Below are 25,065 nucleotides of genomic sequence, written 5' to 3' on the forward strand. Positions count from 1 at the left end.
TGAACATTAGGGGAGATTTGGCCCAATGGTTGCTAGGTAACAGCGTGATGTCATGATTTCCAACCAGGAAGTGAAATCTGAAGAAAAAACGTTGTTTGTTTTTTTTGGCAAAATCATAAGTAAGTAAATGTGTTAATAAGTAGTGTAAACTGTCAGGCACTTAAAAGACATTTATTTTAGCACAACCTATTGGACTGATATAATATCGTCTGAATATAGTAATATCAGAGTACTCATAAAATACAGATATTAATTTATCCAACTCTTTTTGAATAGACATTTTTATAACACACGTATTCACCCACTCATTCGATCTATGGATAATCATACCATTTCACCAAGGAGCACACTTTGTAGTATAAATTTCATAAATTTTATTCTCCTTTATTTTGTTAATCGTATTATTGGTTTTGGCTGTCAGTGTACTCTGTCTCAGGACCAAAGTCTAAAAATCACCAAAAAATGATTCATTAATTGGATGTATCACAAAAACTACAAACCTTTAAAGAAACATTAACAGTAACACATGTTAATTTTCAGACTTTATTTTGAATGTGAGCACAGAAATACACATTGCAGTATCATGTTATAGATTTATTCATTTTTATCATCGATCCTCTTTGAGGAAAACATTTGAGGAATACTTTGTGTTACTCCAGGCACTTGCTCCAGATGTTTTGGTTTTGAATATAAAGCTAACACTAGTCCAAAAATAGAAACTGTTTTGATGTATGTAAAATGATCAGGCTATACTCGCCATATAAAACATAATCCTAAAGACATTTCATAACAATATTTAATGTACAAATCATATTCTTTTCCCACCCCTCTCTGTTATATATGAAAGTATTAGGACTTAGGTAAAATAATTACAATCTAGATTACAAAAGCAACATATGCAGACAAAATGAAAATAAAACTAAGGAAGTAAGTGGGGCTACCAGCAGAGAGGTGAGATGCAGTGGTCATAGTGGTTATAATCTCCAACAACATGCAAGTACAAATGTGTTTGGTATTTTTATCCACAAGAGAAAAACAGGAAATCCCCAAGTTTACAATTGTATTTAAACGTCACATATTTTTGTTCAAATATAATGTTTTTTCAAGCTTTATGTACAGCAATAATAAACAATTGAAAACAGGGGTGAAGTGAGTTGAATGAAAAGTATCCTTCTTGATCTTGGTTGGAAAAACATTTTGTAATAAAAATCTCAGAGAAAACGTGAAAAAATGAAGTGGTAATTGACTTAGTAGTAGCAGTTCACATCAGTGCAATAGTAAAGAATGGTTTGGTCCATTTGACAGACTGCGAGTGATGATTTAGGCAGGAAAGTGCTTGCAGTTGGTGATGGATGTAGCACCAAATGTGGCAAAAATACTGAACTGGTAGAAAGTTGTAGAGTTATCAGAATCAGAAATAAAGAAATGGTTTGATACAAAAATACCCACATGAAAGCTAGTAGAAAATATGAATTGGACCAATTATCAAGCTTGACAGTTCATTTCATTCACAGGAGCTACAATGTCAATACTTACTTACTATAGTTTTAAAGTCACACTATACAGCTTTTCTGGTGGAGGGTCTGCCACCTACTTATTTCCATGGAGATCATATTTTTTGCCAGGAATGTTCCACAGTTTGGTACTTATCTATCTCCTTATCAATCCATCTCTATAAAGACAAGCTGATGGTGCCAGTAGGCTAAGTTATAGGTAAGATCTCGCTTCTCCACTGATGCTTCTTTTTCAAGGTAGTTTTGAGTGATAAAAACACCAGTAATTGAATAAATACAAGATTTATCTGTGCCATACCAATGCCGTGCTGTGGAACATTCCAACATCTCTATGGAGACAAAATATAGTGTATATACAGTGTTTTGTCCCACTTTAAATTACATGGGATTACAAAGAGTAAAGATGGACTAACTTACACATCTACTCTTAATTAAACAAACTGATTTAAGAACTGAGGTCTGGTCATTCAGATTTTCTGTGTTGTGAGTTTGCAGATGATACAGTGCTACGCAAAAGGGGTGATACTCTCCGAGGTAGCCGAGAACAAGGCTCGCCAAAACCAAAAGAAAAACACAAAATTAAACACATTTAAGACATTTAAAACAATAGCACCATCGTCAGTGATAATCGAGACAAGTCACATTCACTGCAAAGAAGACCAGTAGTTAAAATGGCTTGAATTCAGGATATCAATCTTGATTTTAAGTATTTAGATTCAGTTAAAGTTGCACTACATAAATTTCCTGGTGGAGGATTCGCAACCACCTTGTTTTTATGGAGATGTTAGTTATTTGCCTAAAATATTCTACAGTATGACGTTAAATTTTTCCATCTCCATGAAGACAAGTCGGTGATGCCACCAGGCCAAGTAACAGTCCATACAGTAAAGAATGTTTTTTTTTTCCAGGTATTTCTTTTCACATGAAAAACACCTTTAATTAAATAAATGAAAAATAGAAATGTTTAATGCCATACTGTGGAGCCTTCCAAGATCTCTATGGAGACATGCAGATGGCAAAAAAATTAGACTACAATCTGGAAGATAAATTTTTTGAATTAGGAAAATCAAAATGATCAAAAATCAGATACTAAAAAGTATCGAAAATCAGATACTAATCTATATTAGAAATTGTATCCTAATTAGATACTCATTTGAGCAGATATCGATACTAAAAAAAAAAAAAGACATAACTGCTTCAAATGTGACCTCTCCTGAATAGTTTCATTTATCAGAAGACAGCATGGTATAATAAACAAATACCATTACTTGTTAAAAATTACAATATTGTAATGAAAAAGAGCTTAAAATGATAATTTTGTATCGAAACAAGTTTGAAATTGTAGCATTGTAACAACATTACTATATATAATAAAAGTACCTTCAGTTATCATCTGGACCCACTCACAAATACAGTCCAAACTTGTCAAAACTACTCAAAACAAAACAAATATTTGAATTTTGAGTCATTTTAACTAACAATTTCTCTTTGCAGTGTAACTTTTCTCATATTGAATTCTCTTCGCCCATTCACTCCTAACAGCGAACATCACCACAAAGATGTCGGCCATTTTCAGTCACTTGTTCTTGAACGTCTCCCCTTGTGGTCACTCCCGGTACTACAAGATCTTGCTGCAGACTTGACAGCGGCTAACCTTGGAGCGCTCCTGGCCTCCCTTCAGAGTGTCCGGATTGGGAGAGAAGACAAACTCCTCTCGCGGGTCGACCGTGGTAAGCCAGAAGCTGTACTTGTTGGCAAAGTAGTGGCACGTTCCTTTGGCTCCGTTGCATTCGATGAAAGGTGTCGCCCTGAAGTCCTCAAGACACGAGCCGGGAGATACCAGGGACTGCCCACCACCCTCTGCCCCGGCTGCAGTGTGCTGTGGGTGGGTAAAGTATGTGGGGTTAGTCATGGATCTTTATTTCATATTATTGATTCATATTGACTCAGTTAGTTTTCAGATTTTTTTTTGAATGTGAACACTAGGGTTGTCAAAAGTAACAAAAATCAGATAATAATCAATCAATCAAATCTAGATACTCATTTCAGCAGGTAACAATACTAAAAAAGTCACATGCACAGTACAGAAATGAACCTTTTCTGATTAGATTTAGAATGATCTTGAGCTGTATCAGAACAAGTATAAGACACATAGACGAGTATACTCCCCTGTACCACTAAGGAACCTACCTGGACCACTAAGGGATTACAGAGATATAACGCCACATGGGAACATAAAAGAAAGTACTATCATTTAATGTTGAAAATTATATTCTACTGTCTGAATAAAAAGTGTTTTTATCATCATCGTGGTATCAGAATCAGTATGAACCGGTATGAGTATCGAGGCTATTCCTTAGTATTGAGTTTGAAATTTTAGTACCGCGACAACACCAGCCAATAGTATATGTTCCTTTTATTTTAGAGTGTCGTACCATGAGGAATGAGTATCCGATCCAGAGACTCCTCCAGCCCGAGGGGCAGTTGGGGATGGTGGTGTCCTGACTGTGGACCGCGACAGCCTGGGACGGAGCTTCACACACAGCACACCTGAGGGTGAGAGGAAAAGAAATGTTTAGGTACAAAGTCTGTATTTTTCATCTGGGAAATGTATTATTGCGATATTAATAAACACAATAGTCGTATATATATATATATATATATATATATATATATATATATATATATATATATATATATATATATATATATATATATATATATTTCATATATATATGAGAATAGCAAGATTAAATTAATGAAAACGGATACATACAATATTTTTTCTGTGTGTGTCATGTTTTTTACTTTGTGTTTTCTTGTTGACACTTTGTTGAACTGTCATTGAAACATAATATTATAATATTTAACAGTAAAATATCACAGTCCAAATTGAACAGTATATCTGTTACCCAATGTATAATAGGTAAATGTGTGGTTAAAAATTTCTCTCTGAGGCACTATCCTGGCTCACAGTTTACCTGCTGATGTAGGGCCGTATCTGGTCTTCAGCCACAGGCATCATTGGGATGGGGGCGGTGGTGGAGAGCCAGTAGGACTTGTCATTGCGGCTGGCGTAGTAACACACCTCGTTCGGAGAGCAGTACAGGAATGGGATGGTACTGAAGCGAGGTAGACATGAGCCCGGCTGACCTGAGGAGAGAGGTTAAGGAGAGAGTCCATAAAAACTTTATTAATCAAATGGAGGTCAGATGAGGTGTAAAATATTCTATTAAAAAAATATTATAATAAAACAAACATAGCAATGTCAATAGATGCCTATTTTAGCAGCAAAGATAGACTTTTTTTTGTGAAAAACGTGCAGTGGGAAGCACTTTGTGTATTTGTGGACAGGGAAGATAAATGCGCTTTTCTCTCAACCGGATTTAACAAAAGCTAGATTTTTCAGATTGCTCAGGTGCTGTGATGCTTCAACCCAGTGTGAAGTATTAGTTTGAACACTCCGATCGAGGATCCGGCCGTTTTCAGTGAGAGTTGTTCCTGATTGATAAATGTGTAGAATTCAATTCAGAGAGCTACACTTAAGAATCTGGCAAGGGTCAGGTAAAACATTTTGTGATTTGGGAGATTTAAAATGATTATATAACTATTTTATTTGAAAATAAAAGACACTTAGCCTAATTAACTGTTTCAAAATTTATATTAAAGATAACCTGAAATGTATTTCAAAGTTTAAAATGTATATATGTGGTTTGCTGTTGCTTATATGTTTCATACCTAGATCCTGGTTGTGTGCCTTCTCCTGTCCCTCCACATAGAGCAAACTGTAGCCGTCCCACAGTTTGGCCATGCCCTGGGGACACATGGGGATCTGGGAGTTCTGGCTGTGCTTCACCATCGTGTACCCAATACTGTAACTACGGCCCACTGCTCCAGGGGATCCGGGACGTCCAGCAGCTCCAGGGAAACCTGATGACAGAAGAGGAGCGTTTACTGACAGAAATCCATTTTTGTATTATTTATTTTTATGCATGTCCAACAAGCTCATTTTAAAGGAAACTTTTCTTGTAGAGGGGCTATAACCCGGCTGTCTCTATAGAGTCATTATTGCTTTGGCTGGAATGTTCTTCAGTATGGCATTAAACATATATATTTCTATGGAGACAGATCTGTGGAGGGACAGATTCAGCTCACAGAAGCTGGAGAAATAAAACACCTGTAACTGAATATATTCATGACGTTAATGACATACCGTGGAACATTTCCTGCAAAGCAATACCATCTCCATGGAGACAAATAGGTAGTGAACCCTCCATCAAAAGTCATACAGTTCATCTTTAAAAACAACATGATGCAAGACTAAATATGAATGTTAACTTTTTTTTACTGACCTTGCTCTCCAGTTGGTCCAGGGAATCCAGGAGGTCCAGCGTCACCGAGGAAACCAGGGGAACCAGGAGACCCGGGTCTGCCCAGTCTGCCCACGGAACCGGGACGCCCCTTTGGACCTAAGACAAGAGGAGTCAGGGTGATGTTTTACCATGAACAAAAAGGGTGGAGATGAAGGAAATTACTTTTAACTTTTCCCACTAAGTACCACCTCAGAAAACTGCCTTTCTAACCACCTTCAAGACTATGTCTAATCCAGAACTAAAGCAGGTTAAAAACAGACTAAACCAGTTCTGGAAATAAACTAGGTTTGAAGCAAGACTAAACTGGGACCAAACCAAGTCTAAAACAGAACAACTCAGGGTCTGAGTCAGGACTAAACTAAGTATAAAGCAGATCTACAGCCCCATTCACACATGCAGTCTGACCTGGGAATTCACCTGCATTTTGCCAAAACAAAGCCAGAACTGATTTCCCTGCATTTTTATCTGACAATTTCCTATGTAAACTACCAATAATATGCAGGGAAGGCTGTATGAATCGAAGCAGAGAACAAGTCTAAAACAGTAAGGTTTAAACCCAGACTGAACCACGTCCAAACCAAAACTGGACTAGATCCAACCCAGGACAAAACCAAGGCTAAACCTGTCACTAAAACATCATCACTGAATTTACCTGGGCGTCCGGGCATGCCAGGCTGACCAGGCTCGCCAGGTATTCCAGAACCTCCGGACTCTCCAGCCACACCCATGTCTCCATACTGGAGCCCAATGGGAGGGGGTCCTGGGAGGGTGAAACCAGGGGGACCCTTACGACCAGGGGGACCTAAGCAAGGACAAAAGAGAAAGTATTTTAGAGCCAATCAAGATATTACTGAACACATTAGTAGATTTTAAGCTGTTCCTCCATTTTTTTCCCAATACAATACATATAAGTTGTTTTCTTTTTCTTCATTTATAAAACTGGGAGTATCAAAGTTTATACAGATTTTTACACCAAGGTCATGGTATAATTTATTTTGTCATTAGAACAATCTGTCAGGAGCAGTGGGTCCCATCTCTAGAACTTGAGCTTGTCTTGGTCAGGACTAGCTTAGCTGGAGGATTTTACCTAATGTGCCTTACCTCTGAATCCTTTTGGTCCTTTTCCTCCGTAATATCCAGGATCTCCAGAAAATCCTTTCCGACCAGGACCACCGCTGAATCCAGGCTCACCTCTCTCTCCTAAAAAACACATTAAAATGTTCCGTTTTTTTTTAAATTGACCACTTATTTTCAACATGCTGCTAAGAAAATGGCTAACACCTTATAATAACTACAATTTTAGTAGCCTTAATAAAGCATGAACAGAGACTTTATAGATTATGAACACATAGTTTTTCAAGAATGATTCAGGATTTGTAATGACTGAATTAAACTCCTAAACCCTTCAATTAGTCTTCACTAAGCCTGAGTCATTCTTAATGAAGTATTTGTTCATTATTAAGTCCTTGTTGGTAAATGGTAAATAGTCAAGGAACCATGCACCCACTCACACACACACACACATTCATACACCAGTGTACACAGACCGGGAGGCAAGGAAGGATAAGTGTTTTGCTCAAGGGCACAGCATTCATCTGTGGGAGCTTGAATAGCACCGCCAACCTGTGAGTCAGTGGATGTGACTGCTCAACCAATGATGTTTTTTATGTCGAGAGTGAGATTTGAACCGTAAAGCTTAGGCTCAGTGGACAAACACTCTACCAGCTGGACTGTCACCCATGGTTTATTAAGGCTAATTAAGTTATGTTCTTCTTACCTTTGAACCCAGAATTACCAGGGGCACCAGGGCCTCCAGGAAAACCAGGCTCTCCTTTAGGTCCTGGAGTTCCAGGGAAGCCAGGGAGACCGGAATCACCTCTGTCCCCCTGAGAGGTGCCTGGGCCAGGGGGACCAGGGGGGCCAGGGGGGCCCTGGAAACCTGGAAGAAAGGACAATCAATGACTAATCTAGTATAAATGCAAAACAATATATATATATATATATATATATATATATATATATATATATATATATATATATATATATATATATATATATATATATATATATATATATGTGAATTTTCTAAATATTTCTTACCATATTCTCCATCCAAACCAGGCAGACCAGGATCTCCGAGTGGACCCACGGCACTGGACAAAGAAGTGGGACCAGGAGGACCAGGGCGACCAGGGAAACCTGGCAGTCCGGGACCACCTATTAAAAAAAACAACAACACAGTAATTATTACATTTTTATAGAGCATAGGAGCTAGACTTAACTACATATTAACTACAAAATATAAAGATTAAACCAACTCTTTAAAGTATTTGTAGCTGTTTCCAAACCAGAGGAATGACATTAAGAAAAAAAAAGAATGAGAGACAGTATTTGAACATAAAATATTGTTTGTTGTACATTTTACAAAAAGATTCCAGATGCCATTATAAATTCAAACAAAAATACACTAGTTAAAAATGTATTTAATGTTTTTTTTTCCTTTATGATTACTACTGTTTACTACGTTGAAATTATGTTTACTACTATGGAATTATGTAGTAAAGAAAAATTATTTTTAATATTCATATATTAAATTTCCCCCTTTGCTTTGTTGACAGCGCTGCAAACCCTTGGCCTTCTCTCAATGAGTTTCTTGGTGAAGTCTCCTGAGGTGTGCCATGTCAAAGCACAGGTTGGCTATTTTTGAATCTTTTTAATCTAAAACAACTTTTGAGCGTTAATGACTTCAGTGAGAATCTAAAACGCAAACAATGATGTGAATAAAGACGAAACATAAATGGAAAAATGGTGTCTCCAAACTTTTGAAATAATTGACAATAAAAGATGTACTTGTACTTGGAGGAGTACTTGAGGCAAAACGTTGGGAACCACTGATAGTATAGTTAGTACAGTAATAAACCTAATTTCTGTGTTACCTGGTGCTCCTCTTTCTCCTTTAGCCCCATTGAATCCTGGAATTCCTGGGAAAGACACGCCTCTTTCTCCCTTCGATCCAGGGATACCTGGAGATCCAGGACGACCACCTAAGCTAGTACCTGCAAAAAAGATCAGTTAATTATTACCTGGTTTAGTAGATATGGTATGGTAAATGGTCACATTTTTATACCGTCAAGGCGTTTTACATCAAGGAACCACTCACCCATTCAGACACACATTCATACACCAGAGTACACAGACACTGAGGGCAAGGTGGGTTAAGTATCTTGCCATAGGACACCACAATAACATTCATCTGTGGGAGTTGGAATTTACAAAACCCTAAATGGTATGGCCCCATCCTATCTGCAAGATGCTATTGTCCCGTACCAGCCAAACAGAGCACTCTGCTCTCAGAATGCAGGACTATTAGTGGTTCCTGAAGTGTTCAAAAGTACAGTGGGAGGGAGAGCATTCAGTTACCAAGCTCCTGTGCTATGGAATCAACTCCCTGCTGATGTTAAACAGGCCCCCACAGTCTCTGTATTTAAGACCAGGCTTAAAACCTTCCTCTTCGGTATAGGTTATGACCAGGTTACTTAGTGAGGGAGTTAGGGACATTAAAACCCGGGATAAGATAGGCTGCAGTAGGAGATAACTAGCTGGGGGAAGTATGGCAACCTGAGCACTATCCTCTGCTTTGTCCTATTTTCTCATCAGCAATGCTATTCACATGTTGTCCCCTGTCCCACTCCCCCTGTGGAGTGTAACGCTTTCAGATGCCCCGATGACAGCTGGACCCTCTCCTCCTCCCCGCCTGGCCCTCCTCCTCGCCTGGCTCTCATCCTCCTCGCCCGGCTCTCCTCCCCCCCGCCTGGTCTTCCTCCTCCTCGCCTGGCCGATTTTTCTTGTTTTGTCTGATTTTTCCTGTTGTTTTGTTTTTGTGTGTAGGCAGCACGGTGGCTGAGTGGCAACACTCATGCCTCACAGCAAGAGGGTTTGGTTCGATCCCCGGGTCGCCCAGGCCTTTCTGTGTGGAATTTTGCATGTTTCTCCCCGTGTCTGGATGGGTTTCCTCCGGGTACTTCGGTTTCCCCCATCAACCAAAACTTGAACGCCCTTCGAGACAACTGTTGTTGTGATTTTGGGCGTTACAAAAATAAATGAATTGAATTGATATGTCACATCTGCCCCTCCTCGAACCGCCACCTTAATGTGGTGGAGGGGTTTGAGCACCCGAATGATCCTGGGTTGTTGTCGGGGCTTCATGCCCCTGATAGGGTCACCCATGGCAAATAGGTCCTGGGAGACAGGTCTGACTAAGAGCAGTTCAGAAGCCCCATGAAGAGAGAAACAACAAGGCCAGTTACGTCGCCCGGACTGGCGTTACCGGGGCCCCACACTGGCGTTACTGGGGCCCCACCCTGGAGCCAGGCCTGGGGTGGGTGCTCGGCAGCGAGCGCCTGGTGGCCGGGCCCAGCCCGAAGGAACGACGTGGACCCACCACCTGCGGAAGGAGCCATGAAGGGCGGTGCAGAGAGATCCGGGCGGCAGTCGAAGGCGGGGGCCTCGACGACCGGATCTCTGGACACGGAGATTAGCTTAGGACATGGAATGTCACCTCGCTGGGGGGGAAGGAGCCTGAGCTTGTGCGGCAGGTTGAGCGTTACCGGCTAGATATTGTCGGCCTCACCTCCACTCACAGCTTGGGCTCTGGAACCCACCTCCTTAAGAGGGGCTGGACTCTCCATTTCTCTGGCATTGCCTGCGGGGAGCGGCAGCGAGCTGGTGTGGGCTTGCTCATTGTCCCACAGCTCAGCCGCCACGTGTTGGAGTTCACCCCAGTGAACAAGAGGGTCACGTCCCTGCGCCTACAGGTCGGGGACAGGTCTCTCACTGTTGTGTCGGCCTAGGGGCCAAACAGCAGTGCAGAGTACCCGGCCTTCTTGGAGTCCCTGGGAGGGGTACTAGACAGTACACCAACCGGGGACTCCGTTGTTCTCCTGGGGGACTTCAATGCCCATGTAGGTAACGACAGTGACACCTGGAGGGGCGTGATTGGGAGGAATGGCCTCCCCGATCTGAACCCGAGCGGTGTTTTGTTATTGGACTTCTGTGCTAGTCACAGTTTGTCCATAACAAACACCATGTTCGAGCACAAGGGTGTCCATCAGTGCACATAGCACCAGGACACCCTAGGTCGGAGGTCGATGATCGAACGTCTGGGAATGTCTGGCGGAGCCCTCTGTCAGAAGGGTCTTCAACTCACACCTCTGGGAGAGCTTCTCCCTGATCCCGGGGGAGGCTGGGGACATGGACTCTGAGTGGGCCATGTTCTCCACCTCTATTGTCAATGCGGCTGCTCGTAGCTGTGGTCATTTTTTATTTATTTTATTTATTTATTTGAAGGACAGTGTGCAGATGCATTAAAAAGATGGCTGCACCAGATTTAGCAAAATGCTAATTTCCATCTGTAGTCCTTTGTCACAACATTAAAAACAATTTACATATGAAAAGTGCAATACAAGATAATATACAAATGTGCAAAATTTTCTATACATAGTGCAAACTACAAGTTATTAAAGTGCAGGACATAAACAACAAATATCAGAATAAATACAGTGTAGTCGCTATCAGATGATACCCACGAGGGTAGCATCTGATAGCGCTGTACCTTATTGGTTATTGTCATAAGGTCTGCGGTGCTTGTCGCGGTGGCAATCCCCGAACCTGGTGGTGACAACTGGAAGTAAGGGATGCTGTCAGGCTGAAGAAGGAGTCCTATCGAGCCATGTTGGCTCATGGGACTCCTGAGGCAGCTGATGAGTACACAGCACTCACAGAGGCAAACTTGGGGTTGGGAGGAGTTCGGGGAGGCCACGGAGGAGGACTATCGGACGGCCTCAAAGAGATTCTGGCAAACCGTCCAACGCCTCAGGAGGGGGAAGCAGTGCTTCACCAACACTATTTACAGTGCAGGTGGAGAGCTGCTGACCTCGACTGGGGATGTTGTAGGGGGGTGGAAGGAATACTTTGAGGATCGCTCAATCCCACCCTCACGTCTTCCGAGGAGGAAGCAGAGACTGGGGACCCGGAGGCGGTGTCTTGCTAGCTTGCCAACCACCTGGCTGAAGTCACGGTGGTGGTTGGCAAGCTCCTTGGTGGCAAGGCTCCAGGGGTGGACGAGATCCATCCTGAGTACCTCAAGTCTCTGGATGTTGTGGGGCTATCTTGGCTGACACGTCTCTGCAACATCGCATGGAGGTCGGGGACAGTGCCTGTGGAATGGCAGACCGGGGTGGTGGTCCCTCTGTATAAGAAGGGGGACTGGAGGGTGTGTTCCAATTACAGGGGAATCACACTCCTCAGCCTTCCCGGTAAGGTCTATTCCAGGGTACTGGAGAGGAGAATCCGACCGATAGTCGGGTTCAGGAGGAGCAGTGTGGTTTTTGTCCTGGTCGTGGAACACTGGACCAGCTCTATACTCTCTCTAAGGGCTGTCCAGTCCCTGTATGACCAGAGCAGGAGCTGTGTTCGCATTGCTGGCAGTAAGTCAGACCAGTTCCCGGTGCATGTTGGAATCCGCCAGGGCTGCATTTTGTCACCGGTCCTGTTCATTATATTTATGGACAGAATTTCTAGGCACAGCCAGGGGCCGGAGGGGGTCTGGTTTGGGAACCACAGGATCTCATCTCTGCTGTTTGCAGATGATGTTGTCCTGATGGCTTCATCGAACCAGGACCTGCAGCAGGCACTGGGGTTGTTTGCAGCCGAGTGTGAAGCGGCTGGGATGAGAATCAGCTCCTCCAAATCCAAGGCCATGGTTCTTGACTGGGAAAAGGTGGTTTGTCCTCTCCGGGTGGGTGGTGAGTCTCGACTATGACTCTCGAATGGCCTAGGAACGCCTTGGGGTCTCACCGGAGGAGCTGAAGGACGTGTCCGGGGTGAGGGAAGTCTGGGAGTCCCTGCTTAGACTGCTGCCCCCGCGACCCGGCCCCGGATAAGTGGAAGAAAAGGGATGGATGGATATGTCACATCTGCTGTCCGTGTCCAACCAGGAATTAAAATTATAAACCAAAATTGGCAAACTAGAGAAAACTAGGCAACGTTGTGGTGTGTGGTCTTAACTATAAGTCATATGCACTTTAAACAACACATAGTTTTAGTTTTGGCATTTTTATTTTGGGACAGTTACCTGGTGTTCCCGCAAGTCCTTTAGGTCCTGGGAGTCCATTGAGTCCATCCAAACCAGGGGAACCAGGTAAACCTAAAACACAGAAATAAGTAAGTATTGGATAGTTTTCAATAATAAATATATTTTTTTGTATGTAGAGCTCGTCAATATTAGCGCTGATGTTGACTAAAGAAATTCTTGGTCAACTACAGACATGTCCTGCCAATCGACTGGTTAACTGGCAAAAGCTCTCAAAACGTATTACGTATCTCTGTGTGTCTAACCAAACTTCACTCACAAGACTGCACCTGCAGTTCATGTAAAACAACTATTTATGCAGAAAAAGTACTAGGAAAACAGTGTATTTATATAAAGACTGATTAAACTTGTGAATCATGAGTTTAATCTGCCTTTTTATGAATACCAAAAAATACTCACTCAGTAAAATCTCCTTTCTGCTGTTGTCCCAAATAAATCCTTATCATCTAAATAAAATTACTAACACTAATTTTGTTTGACTAAGACACTATCGACCAACTAAACAACTGAAGGTCTATAGCCCTGGTTAATATAGTGATAAAAATTGATTTGTGATCTCATTCTTGTAAAAATCTGGTAATAGACATATTGTGATTCACCCGTTTTATCTTGAATGCAGCTCTATGCTCAAACTTTTTCCTGTTGGTCAGCCTCAGCAATACTGTGAGTAACTGACAGGGAGATTTAACCAGTTGCAATGTAATATGAAATTTAAGAAGAAGCAGATGACTTCAGTTAACAGTTCAACGCAACATTAAAATACTAAGTTTACATGACTTGTGATGAAATCGCAATTACCCATTGACATCAGAGGTAGGTACTACCCAATTACATTAACTTAAAGAAATTGTACTTTTCAGAGTACTTTTCTAGCAGCATAATTTTACTCCTACTTGAGTAATACATTGTAGACTGTAACAGTACTCTTACTTGAGTAAAAAATTTAGTTACTCTTCCCACTGAGTAAGTCTACAAGTAACAAAAGCTTTACGTTGACAATATGAAATGATTTGAACATTTGTGTTCCTTCAGATATCATTTAGTTTGTCTCACTTTTGTGTCTGTCTTCTGACACTCTGAATCTCTCCTCCCTTTGCTCCCTGCACTAAGTCACTCCCCTTTCAGAGTGCTATCACAACACAATCAGCATGTATCCTGCTAATGAACCTACATCAGGTTGCATCAGGTTTGTCAAGTTGTTGAAGTGTATTGTTTTGTATCATGTTTTTGAATACTTACAGAGAATTGCCGTGTGGGAGCATGGCTGACATAGGCTTGTGGGCTGAGCACTGCACAGATTCTTACAGCTAAGCCTAAGAAGGGTTCGTATAGGGCCCAGGAGAGATCACTAAAATACTCAAACATGCACGGATGACATTTAAAACCTCTTCAGGTGCGTTTTTGAGGAAGGAATAATGATTTTGACTAAGTTACTCTTACTTGTGTAGTAATTTTTTTGAACTTCTACTTGAGTAATATTATACTGAAGAAATGTTACTCTTACTTTTAGCTACTCTACCCACCTCTGATTGACATAGAAAGTGCATGTTCTGTGAAGCAATTTGGCTAAATAAAGTTGTTGTAAATGTGCTATGTTAGTGAAGAAATAAACTTGAATTGAATGTGCTAGTTTACCTTTAGCTCCAGGTCCTCCAGGCCCACCCGGACCTCCAGGTAACCCGTCTGAGCCTCTCGGTCCTGGGTATCCCTGAAGACCCTTGGGTCCGGGAAAACCAGGGGAACCTACAGGAAATGGCAACATGAGTCTGGGGTGATGCACTATAAATCTAACATTTATTGAACTATAAGTGAATAAAGTAATTATTATGACGGGCCTAATTTTGAAATTTTAAATTTTTGAAAAAGGCTTGATATTTAATAACTTAATAACTATGTAAAGACCACACAAATTAAGTAGTTACTATAACCCTTAATCATTCTTATCTGTACATTATGAATTAAAGGTACAGTATGTTACTTTCTGAGGGTGGCAAATCATCTGCTTGATTTCATGGAAATAGAAAGTTAAAACCATACTACAGAACACTCTCCATGGAGATAGATAGGTTTTATGCCATACTGTAGAAGGGACAATATTTCTATGGAAACAAGCAGGTGAAAGCCCTCCTCCAGGCCAAATAAGAGTCAGGTTTCTGGAGATGCAGGCCCGCTCACAGTAAGAACGCATGTCTTTTTACATTTTTCACTGCAACAAAAATAAAACAACACAACAAAAGCTTTTATGTTAATCTATGTTACATACTATGGGCTTTAAGTCTTTGTGAAGTTTTCTTAAGGCTAATTAAGGTGTAGTTATTACAAAGTGTTACCGGCTTTTTATACAATAGAATGCAATTTTTAACAAAAATAAATGAAAAGTTGAGCTGAATTCTTCTTCTTTCTCTCCTTAGTTTTTCCAGTATCTCTTTCTGCACAGATCTGTGGCAAAGCAGCTGTGGCAGTAACTACATTCATATTTTCACCTGTTATTCCAGGGCGCCCGGGTTCTCCAGGCTGGCCCTTGGGTCCAGAGAATCCTGGACTTCCTGGAAACCCGTCATCTCCACGAGCTCCATCCAGTCCACGGCCTCCTAAAAACACAAGCAAAACACATGGAATATTGGATTATCAATTACCAAGTCAGTTACACTGTAAAAAGAACTCCAATACATTAAACATTAAAATGACTCTCTTAAACTATTATTTTATTTGTTTAGATTTCTTTTCTGACTGGATTTAGCGTATTTGACCTATTTCAAGATGTTTTCATTATGAGGGTTCTTATTTCAAGGAAATATTTTATGGTGAAATTATGGTGTAGGTGCAATTTTTTTTTACCCTATTGGTAGATTTATTTTTGAATCTCAAGCTCAACTGCAATTTTGAAATCAGTATGCCATTACACAAGTAAAATTATCTAGATTATTAAAGCAATGAAATCAAACCTAGTCAAAACTACTCAAATCAAGATTCATATTTTGCAATTAAGTCAGCTGTACTGCGCTAGATGTTATTTTTGCAGTGTTCTCAGTTGTGTAAGTTGAAGTGTGTCTGACCTGAGTAGCCTGCGTCTCCAGGGAGTCCTTTGGCTCCAGGGCTTCCTGGATAACCACCATAAGTATCTCCGGGAAGACCTGAGAGATAGCAGAAATGTAGAGGAACAATGAGAATATTTTTTTAATCAACTTAACTGGTGATTTTGTCTAGTATAAAATAAACAAAAAGCCTTAGTTGACTTGTTTTATGATTACATTGCTGAGAGTTGTAAAGGGGCTATTTAAATAAAGTTTACTTACTGCTTACTGGATTATATGCACATTAGTTTACTAAAGATTACATTTTTTATGTGCGAACATCAAAAAGAAGAGGTTGCAAGTTTTTGGCTGAAAATGAAATTCAAAATAATTACAACTTTGTAGTCTCTATTTAGGGGCTTGACTAGTCTAAACCAAGTCCACACAAGCACAGAACTGGATCTAAACTACAACTAAACCAGGACTGAAGCAGGACTAAAAAAAGGACTAAACCAGAACTAAACCTGGACCAAAACAAGATGAAATATTGTCTAAACCAGTACTAAACCAGACCTTAACTAGTACTAATCTGTGTATTGAACCAACCTTTAGCACCAGGGCGACCAGGCTCTCCAGGATTACCAGGCAAACCAAAAGCACCATCATCACCCTAGGAAAGCAACAATGATTTATCTTCAATCCATCCAGGAAGCATTTTGAACAGATACCCGAGCCACCTCAGCTGGCTCCTCTCGACGTGGAGGAACAGTGACTCTACTACGAGCTCCTCCCGTGGGACAGAGCTCCTCACCCTATCTCTAAGGAAGCACTCAGCCACTCAGCGGGGAAACTCATTTCGGCCGCTTGTATCCGCGATCTTGTCCTTTCACTCATTACCCAAAACTCATGACCATAGGTGAGGGCAGGAATGTTGACCAGTAAATTAAGACCTTTGTCTTTCAGCTCAGCTCCTTCTTCACTGAAACAGTCCGATACAGTAACTGCATCACTAAGGACGCTGCACTGATCCGCCTGTCAATCTGTCACTCCATCCTTCCTTCACTTGTGAACAAGACTCTGAGATACCCCGATCATGCTCCGGAAATACATGGACCAGACAGCCCTTGGCAAAAGGCCCTGGACCCCATACCCCCAGAGCACCCCCCAAAGGGTACCATGAGGGACACGGTCAAATGCCTTCTCCAGGTCCACAAACACATGTGGACTGGTTGAGCAAACTCCCATGAACCCTCGAGGACCCGATGGAGAGTATAGAGCTGGTCCAGTGTTCCGTGACCGGGATAAAAATCGCACTGCTCCTCCTGAATCCGAGGTTCGACTATCGGTCAGACTCTCCTCTTCAGTAGCTTTAGCTTTAACACAATTCCCCTGTATGAATTGTCACATAACATATTGGTTCATAATTTTATCTGGCACTGCAAGCTTACCCTTGATCCAGCTACACCAGGGAAGCCGTTAATGCCACCCTCTCCCTTGGGTCCGGGGAAGCCTGGTGTTCCCGGTATCCCAGGAAGACCAGGAACTCCGGGAAGACCCTTACTCTGCTCCGCAAAACCAGGAAGTCCAGGTAAACCCTGCCGACCAGGCAGACCCGGCAGACCTTTGTCACCTGGGAAAATTTTCAAGGGTTAGCTTCCTGTATGCCTATAAAATGCTAAAACATAATCTAAAACAGGTTAAATTAGTTTATTAGAAGTCCAATTGATTGAATTAAACTGAACTTTAAACTGAACTATTGCAACTACTACTAGTTTTTACGATATTATAACTTGATTTCGATCAACATTAAATCATAGTACTTTCTTTTATATTACCATGTGGAGTTATATCTGTGTAATCAGTAGGTCATCCTGGTAGGTTCCATTGTGGTCCATATTAGTCTATGTGGTCTTGTTCTTGTTCTGATACAGCTCTGGATCATTCTAAAGCTATTCAGAATAGGTACATTTATGTCCTGTTGATGTAACTTTTTTAGTATTGATACTTACTCAAATCATGTAGTTTCGATACAAATTTTAGTATTGATTAGTATCTGATTTTCGATTTTTTTGACAACCCTACGGGAAACTGAGAGTAATTACCTCTGGGTCCAGTGAATCCAGGTAAACCGCTGATGCCGGGGGTTCCGTAGTCTCCCTTGATCACGCTCGAGGCAAGGGCCACACCAGGAACACCAGGGAGGCCGGGGTACCCTCTCTCACCTGAGCAAGAAAACAGAAATAAAGAAGGGTTAATAACGTTTAGGAGGGAGTCGCCACCACATTCCAAATAGGAAGTAAGCATGGGTGTGATTCGGCTCCATCAAATCTGGTTCCAATAAAAAAAAAATGGTGGCCCTCCTCACTGTAACTGCTGCTGTCAGGCTGATCATTTTGGTCTTCAAATGTTTATATTAAACCGCTCTACATGATCCTGGGGTTTTTATTTCATTATTTTGTTATTTCATTATATGAAATAGCTAAGTCACTTTAACACCCTTGCTACTGAATAGCTCTTTGGTTGCTATGATACACACATTCAGATTTCCAAATGTGGATCTCGGCTCCAAATTAGCCGCTATAACTGCTAGCCTCGATTGGCTTCATTTGGCTGGAGCCGAGCTCTATGGGTGACGTGACACTCACTTAATAATAATAATAATAATAACAATAATAATAAGCATTAGTCTTACAGGCTTTTCCAGATGCTCAAAGTGCTTTACAATTTCATGCATTATTCATTCACTCCACTTCTTTGTACAACTACAGGTGAAACCAAAATGTATCCAGTTTTTAAACTATGATTAAACTATAATAATAATAATAATAATAAAGCATTGGATTTTTTGTCAGGAGTCCTCAACAACAGACGAATACCTGGAAACGCATGACATTCTGTCTGATGAGCAGAATGGCTTTAGAAAGGCAGGGCCTGCATTGACCATTAGTGTGTCATCTGTGCTGAGGGTTAGGCTGCTTTACTCATTTTCAGATGGTTTGACTGGTTTAACAGGGGTTTCTTACTGTATGGGCTATGGTATTATTGGTAAATTCTATAATGGAGTCAAATATATATAATATATATATAATTATATAATTTAAAAGCTGTCTGGTTTTCCCCCTTTCGGTGTAAAGCAAGGGGATCTATTATCACCTACTTTATTTTCTCTTTACATAAATTACCTGGTAAATTAAATGAAAGAAGCCAACCTTAGAATTTCTGTTGATGATTTAAATTCTCTTGTTATATGCTGATGTTATTCTGTTGGTAGAGGCTAAAGCAAATGTACAAAACATGTTTAAATGCATGGTTTACAAAATAGAGATTAGCTCTAAATAAAGATAAAACACAGATTGTGCATTTTAGAAAAAAAGAACCAAGAAGTACTTATAACTGTATCTATGACCTGTCTCCTTTAGCCTACATAAGTTTGAAGGAGTACCAAATTTAAATGTACCCAAAAAACAGCAGTCTCACTGTGCCCAACTGAGAACTGGCACATTGCCCCTGGCAGTGGAGGTGGGCCGGTTCAAAAGCCTCCATGAGGAGGAGCGAGTCTGCTCCTGTGTGACCTGGGGCTGGTAGAGGATGAGTTTCATTTTGTTCTTTACATCCACTCTATTTTGATTTGAGGAATATTTTATTTACTGCTGTACAGTCATCTAACCCTGAGTTTTGGTTGCCTGGTTATAAAATTATGAGTTGGCTTTATAATGAAGAGGTTTTTGCTTTAGTTCTTTAGTCTAGTTATATTTCTAGTATTATACCCTGTATGATTCTATATCATGTTTTGTTAAAATTTTTTTTTTTTTTTTTTTTGTCTGTAACCATCTGTGTTTACAGTGTTCTGTAAGCCCATGTGGCCTGGGGCACAATAAAAAATCAATCAATCAATATATAGCACTTTTCTGGAAACTCAGAGATGTTTTACAGTGCATTATTCATTCGCTCCATGCTTGGTGGTAAGTTATTGTAGCCGCAGCTACACTGCCGCAGACCGATGGAGGTGAGGCTGTCAATCTGTGTCATTGGCCCTTCCGACCTCTGACACACCACATTCATACAATGCAATGTCACACACAACAATAGTTTTTCTCACTGGCGCCCTACTAACTAGCCGGTCTAAAATAGGACAAGTCTAGGATTATACTAGACTAGAAATAAACTAGAACAAAAATAAAGAGAAAACCCATTAGCCACATTTTAAGAGCCACTTGTTTTCAGTCAAAAATTGAATCACAATCAGAACAGTTTGTCAGTGAACAAAATTTACAAACTAGGATCTTGCTTTGTCGTTAAAAAATGAATCATAATAGTGAATATAAACTATTATAATAAAATAAATATCCTTTATCAGGTGTTCACATGTACCTTTTGTTCCAGTGAATCCAGGGCTTCCAGGTAGTCCATTTCTTCCGGGGTCTCCAGGAAAACCCTTCCCACCTGGAAAACCAGGAGATCCCGGACGACCAGGAATACCAGGGAAACCCATTAGACCTGGGAAACCTCTCTCACCTGAGGAACAAAACAATAAGATAATAATTAAAATTAGAAAATATTAATAATATTGTATAAGCAGCTGAGGTTAAAATAAGTCTGCTGTTTACAGTCTGCATCTAATTATAAAGCGTTTTATTGTCCCAGAATCAGAAAACATGCTCTTAGGTTGTAGCATTACCATGACGGCAAAAGTCCACTCTGGCCTCTGAATGTGTTGAGAAGTGCTTATAAACTCACGGTGAAAAATTAGGATGCTCAGAATGTATAAGGTAAGTGAATAAGTTTGGACCATTGCAAAATGTAGATAGTAAAAATTAGATACAGCGCCTTTCAGGACAAATTTTTATGCACAATATCAGTCTGGGGTCATGTCTTTTTAGATGATAACATTATACAAAGCAATACAAAAAACTGTAAAAAAAAAAAAAAAAAAAAAACTAACCCAAAAGAAACAACAGATTAGAGGCAGTTGGAAAACATGGATTGGCCACTATTAAAGTTTTGAATGTGTATATGGGGTTTTAATAGCTAGTACTGTTCCTAGTACTTTTTGTCAGTTTTAGCGCAAACTAGGTAACTTTGCACATTTCTGATGAAAAATGTACAAAAATGAGTGTGTCCTGGCATGAGGTATTGGTAACATCACACAGGACTGCCCTGATTACAAACAACTGCTGCAGGGGTGAAGTTTGAAGTGTGGATAACTAATGGTCAATTATCAACCCTAATAATACCCTGATCTTACCCTTGACGCCTGGTATTCCAGGGATGCCAGGAACAGTGCCAGGTCCTGGAAGTCCGGGGGGTCCTTGGGGTCCGGGTATCCCAGGGATGCCGGTCAGACCTGGGGTGCCCTTCATACCAGAGGGGCCCTGGAATCCTGGATCTCCCCTCTCTCCTTTACGGCCAGGGTAACCTACAAAGGAAGACAGTGTATTATTTTAATATCAAGGTGGTCCAGCTCAGTTATAACTTACCTGAAGTTTAATTATTCAAATGATGAAAACTGTTGTTAAAGGTGCACTGCGTAACATTTCTGGTGAGGAGTTTGTCACATGCTTGTCTTCATATATATGTTATTACATTGCCTAGAAAGGTTAATTTCTGTCCTGTGAATGTGACGCTTTTAGTATTGATACTTGATAGAATCTAGTTCCAATACTAGTTTAAGTATCAATTAGTATCTGATTTTCTATACTTTTAACAACCCCACTCCGCTCACAGTAAGAATGCATGTTTTTCAAGTAATTTTGAGAAGAGTTCCGCAGTGGACCTTTAAAGTTATGTAATAAAATCAACAGCACACACTTTGACAAAGACATGAATTCCAATGTAAATGCCATTACATTGTTCTAATGTCTTTGAGATCTGCATTTGTACTTGGCCTTTTTAATAAATAATTTCCAAATCGTTTGCACTGATCAAAGGCATAGGATTTCCAAGTACAACAGCAGATTAAATTAGCCATGTTAAACAGCTTTAGCTTTGTTTGGAATAAAGCAAGCTAAATACTACTTTTAATACTGTTTATATTGTAAGCCATTTTCAACACATCCCTATAAGTTGTATCTTTACTTATAAATATTTACTGTATACACATTATCTTTTAATGCATTCTGAATACGGAGATATTCATTTAAAACATGGATGTGCTGGAAATATAATGCAATTTTATTTTATTTTGCAAGTAGCTTTGTTTTTTCTCAAGCGCAATAGCAAATAATTCGATAAGCTAGTAATGATTAGATTTGTCTCCGCTGATTGCAAAAATGTCCATTTATGCCAACATCACAACTTAAAATTGCAAAATATAGCAACAAAATTGGAGATGTTGGCTAATATGGGCATTTTGTTTTTAATTGTAATAAAAAAATAATGCTTAAATGGTCTATATTACGCAAATATTTGACCTATGTTATAATGTTGTTTCCTCATCAAAAACATACCTGGAGTTTGTTTCATTCACACATGTTTAACACACAAATCCTGCATATTTAGGCTGTGATCTTCATTTGAACTGAAAACGCGCTGTTCCACCCTGCGATGTCATCAAGTGGTAACACAGGAAGTGCGCCCCTGTGTTTTTAAACTCCATACACCTTCACTAGAATCATCTGAAAATTTGCAAGCCTGAAATTGCTAAACTTTGAAGCAACAGCTATTGTCCACTTTCTGTGGCAATGTCAACTGAACCAAAGTTAAAACAAAAACATTTGTTAAAGGCAAAAAATTAAGGTTATTCTTGTGTTTGTAAAGTAATGCAGCTCAACTGAGGCTAAAAACAGCGGTTAATTTTAAAACTACCACTTAATGACATCACAAGGTGGAGCAGAGCATTTTGAGCTTTGGAGATGTGGACAGACTAATAATAAAGGATGAATGAGGAGGCAACAGCATTCTAAAGTTCACAAGAGTCAACATTGCGTAATATAGGATTATAGGGCTTTGAATGTTTAGAAGCAGAGCTGAAAAAGCAAAGGAGGAGAGGAAGGAGGCTTATATGGGATGTCTCACCTGGACAGCCTACAGGAATGACGCACAACCAATAAAACAACAGGACGTATGGATGGTGAAGGAGGAAAAATAAGAGAAAGAAACAAGAAGAGCAGATCCATCCATGAAAGACAGAAATACAAAATGGCCGAGTCGGACTCATGGTTAAACTGAGGACAGTAATATACAAAAATGCAACTTCAAGACAGAATGAAATGATGAAAAATATTTACGTTTTGAGTTTTTGATTTCTCCAAAGAGAGCTTAATCTTTTGGTAAATATGTTGTAATTTGAATGTATTCCCAAGTAACAGAAAATATGACACGAAGGTATGTAGTAAAAAAAATCTCTTTCCTTTTTGACTCGAATTGACTGACTAGAATTTCAAACTTCATTTTCAATACTAAGGAATAGACTCAATACTACTATTCCTATACTACGATTATAATTAAAAAACACCTTATTTAGGCAATATAATCTCATTTTCAACATTAAATAGTACTTGTGTAATCGTCCAAGAAGGTTCCTATAGTAGTCCATGGGTGTATTCTGGTCTATGTGGTTTTATACTTGTTTTATACCTGTCCTGTGAATGTGATTTTTTTAGTATCGATATCTGCTCAAATGAGTATCTAGTTTCGATACTAGTTTTAGTATTAATTAATATCTGATTTTTAATACTTTTGACAACCCTACTGAGGAATAAATATTAAATGATTTCACAGACAGAAGCAGGAGGACTCTCTCGCTCTCTCTCGTACCTGGGGGTCCGCCCAGTCCTTTGGGGCCAGGTTCTCCTCTTCGTCCCGGGACCCCTCCTGTGTATTCTCCTGGAGGTCCCTGAGCTCCGGGTAAACCTGGAGCACCATCCACTCCTCGCTCTCCCTTCAACCCAGGAACACCATTACGCCCATCCAAGCCTGAGGAGAAGAGACGCAGTAAGGATATTTGAAAGAAAATGTATAGTTTTGTATAGATAAATAAACTATTAATCATATCACACATTTATATCACGTAAACTTAAAACTTAAAGTGGAGCTAAACACTAAATCAACTTTACAGCTTTGAGATCAATAACAGTGACAGCTGCCTCCAGTGGCCACTGCAATTTCAAGTACTATGTGACATCACACTCACGCAGGACTACTCTGATTACAAGTGTACAAGAGCCATGTGTTTCTAATTTCAAACACCTGCTGCAGGGGCGGAGTTTGAATTGTGAATACAATTGTCCAGCTGTCTTATAATTGTTCTGATACAGCTCAAGATCATTCTAAAGCTATTCAGGAAAGGTTCATTTCAGTCCTGTCAGTGTGACTTTTTGAGTGTCGATACTTAATCAAATGAGTATCTAGTTTCAATACAACCTTTAGTATTGCTTGGTATTTGATTTTCAATATTTTTCACAACCTTATTATGAATTCATTACAAAGCTTCTAATATCCATTGCCGGTCTGATACTCACCAGGTGCTCCAGGTCCTCCGGGTGTACCAGGCAGGCCCTTGTCTCCAGGGGCCCCAGGAAAGCCGTTGTTCCCGGGTTGTCCCGGGGTTGCTCCCAGCACATCTCCAGGTTGGCCCTTCGCTCCAGGAATACCAGGTAGACCATCTTTCCCACGGGCACCATTGAAACTAGTCCCTGGTACACCTGGAATACCGGGGTCTCCTCTGGGTCCAGGGAAACCTAAACAGGAAGTACAAAACGATTTAAGTTATTTTATTATTGTTAAAATCTGCATGCAATCTTTTTTTTTTTTTCAGGCAGTGAAGTGAAACTGAGGAGGACTGCGCAAGTGCAGCCAATCAGAGTGCTGCTTTTGGCACTTTCGAGTTGAAGAGAAAAAAAAAAGTGTTATATTATTAGATGCAGAGAGGACAAATCGGTCTCATTTTATCAGAGTGCTGCTTTTACAAAATACTGTTTGGTGGAAAATACAAAATGTACTCATTTACATAAAAAAATCTAATACCTTAGTATTAACTGAATTTTATACTACACAGAAGATAATGCTTTTTGCCA

General features: G+C 40.2%; 1 protein-coding gene across 2 annotated transcripts in view; it reads right to left on the bottom strand.

Moving 5' to 3' along the window:
- Nucleotides 1-529: 529 nt before the first annotated feature.
- The window catches only part of col4a6 (collagen, type IV, alpha 6), a 138,105-nt gene continuing 113,569 nt past the window's right edge, over nucleotides 530-25,065 (bottom strand). For both annotated transcript variants that reach the window (XM_055228850.1, XM_055228849.1), the window contains 21 exons: nucleotides 24,511-24,729; nucleotides 23,807-23,965; nucleotides 21,297-21,467; nucleotides 20,423-20,566; nucleotides 18,154-18,273; nucleotides 17,500-17,681; nucleotides 16,658-16,721; nucleotides 16,094-16,171; nucleotides 15,521-15,628; nucleotides 14,673-14,780; nucleotides 13,020-13,091; nucleotides 8,824-8,943; nucleotides 7,988-8,104; nucleotides 7,665-7,826; nucleotides 6,989-7,087; nucleotides 6,540-6,689; nucleotides 5,867-5,983; nucleotides 5,253-5,444; nucleotides 4,496-4,667; nucleotides 3,950-4,064; nucleotides 530-3,393 (listed from right to left, as the gene is read on the bottom strand). In XM_055228850.1, the coding sequence (XP_055084825.1) occupies nucleotides 3,133-3,393; nucleotides 3,950-4,064; nucleotides 4,496-4,667; nucleotides 5,253-5,444; nucleotides 5,867-5,983; nucleotides 6,540-6,689; nucleotides 6,989-7,087; nucleotides 7,665-7,826; nucleotides 7,988-8,104; nucleotides 8,824-8,943; nucleotides 13,020-13,091; nucleotides 14,673-14,780; nucleotides 15,521-15,628; nucleotides 16,094-16,171; nucleotides 16,658-16,721; nucleotides 17,500-17,681; nucleotides 18,154-18,273; nucleotides 20,423-20,566; nucleotides 21,297-21,467; nucleotides 23,807-23,965; nucleotides 24,511-24,729 (2,930 nt within the window). In that variant the 3' untranslated portion in view covers nucleotides 530-3,132. The remainder of the gene's footprint in view (nucleotides 3,394-3,949; nucleotides 4,065-4,495; nucleotides 4,668-5,252; nucleotides 5,445-5,866; nucleotides 5,984-6,539; nucleotides 6,690-6,988; nucleotides 7,088-7,664; nucleotides 7,827-7,987; nucleotides 8,105-8,823; nucleotides 8,944-13,019; nucleotides 13,092-14,672; nucleotides 14,781-15,520; nucleotides 15,629-16,093; nucleotides 16,172-16,657; nucleotides 16,722-17,499; nucleotides 17,682-18,153; nucleotides 18,274-20,422; nucleotides 20,567-21,296; nucleotides 21,468-23,806; nucleotides 23,966-24,510; nucleotides 24,730-25,065) is intronic.

This window comes from Periophthalmus magnuspinnatus, chromosome 18 (genome assembly GCF_009829125.3).
Source record: "Periophthalmus magnuspinnatus isolate fPerMag1 chromosome 18, fPerMag1.2.pri, whole genome shotgun sequence".
Lineage (NCBI taxonomy): Eukaryota > Metazoa > Chordata > Actinopteri > Gobiiformes > Gobiidae > Periophthalmus > Periophthalmus magnuspinnatus.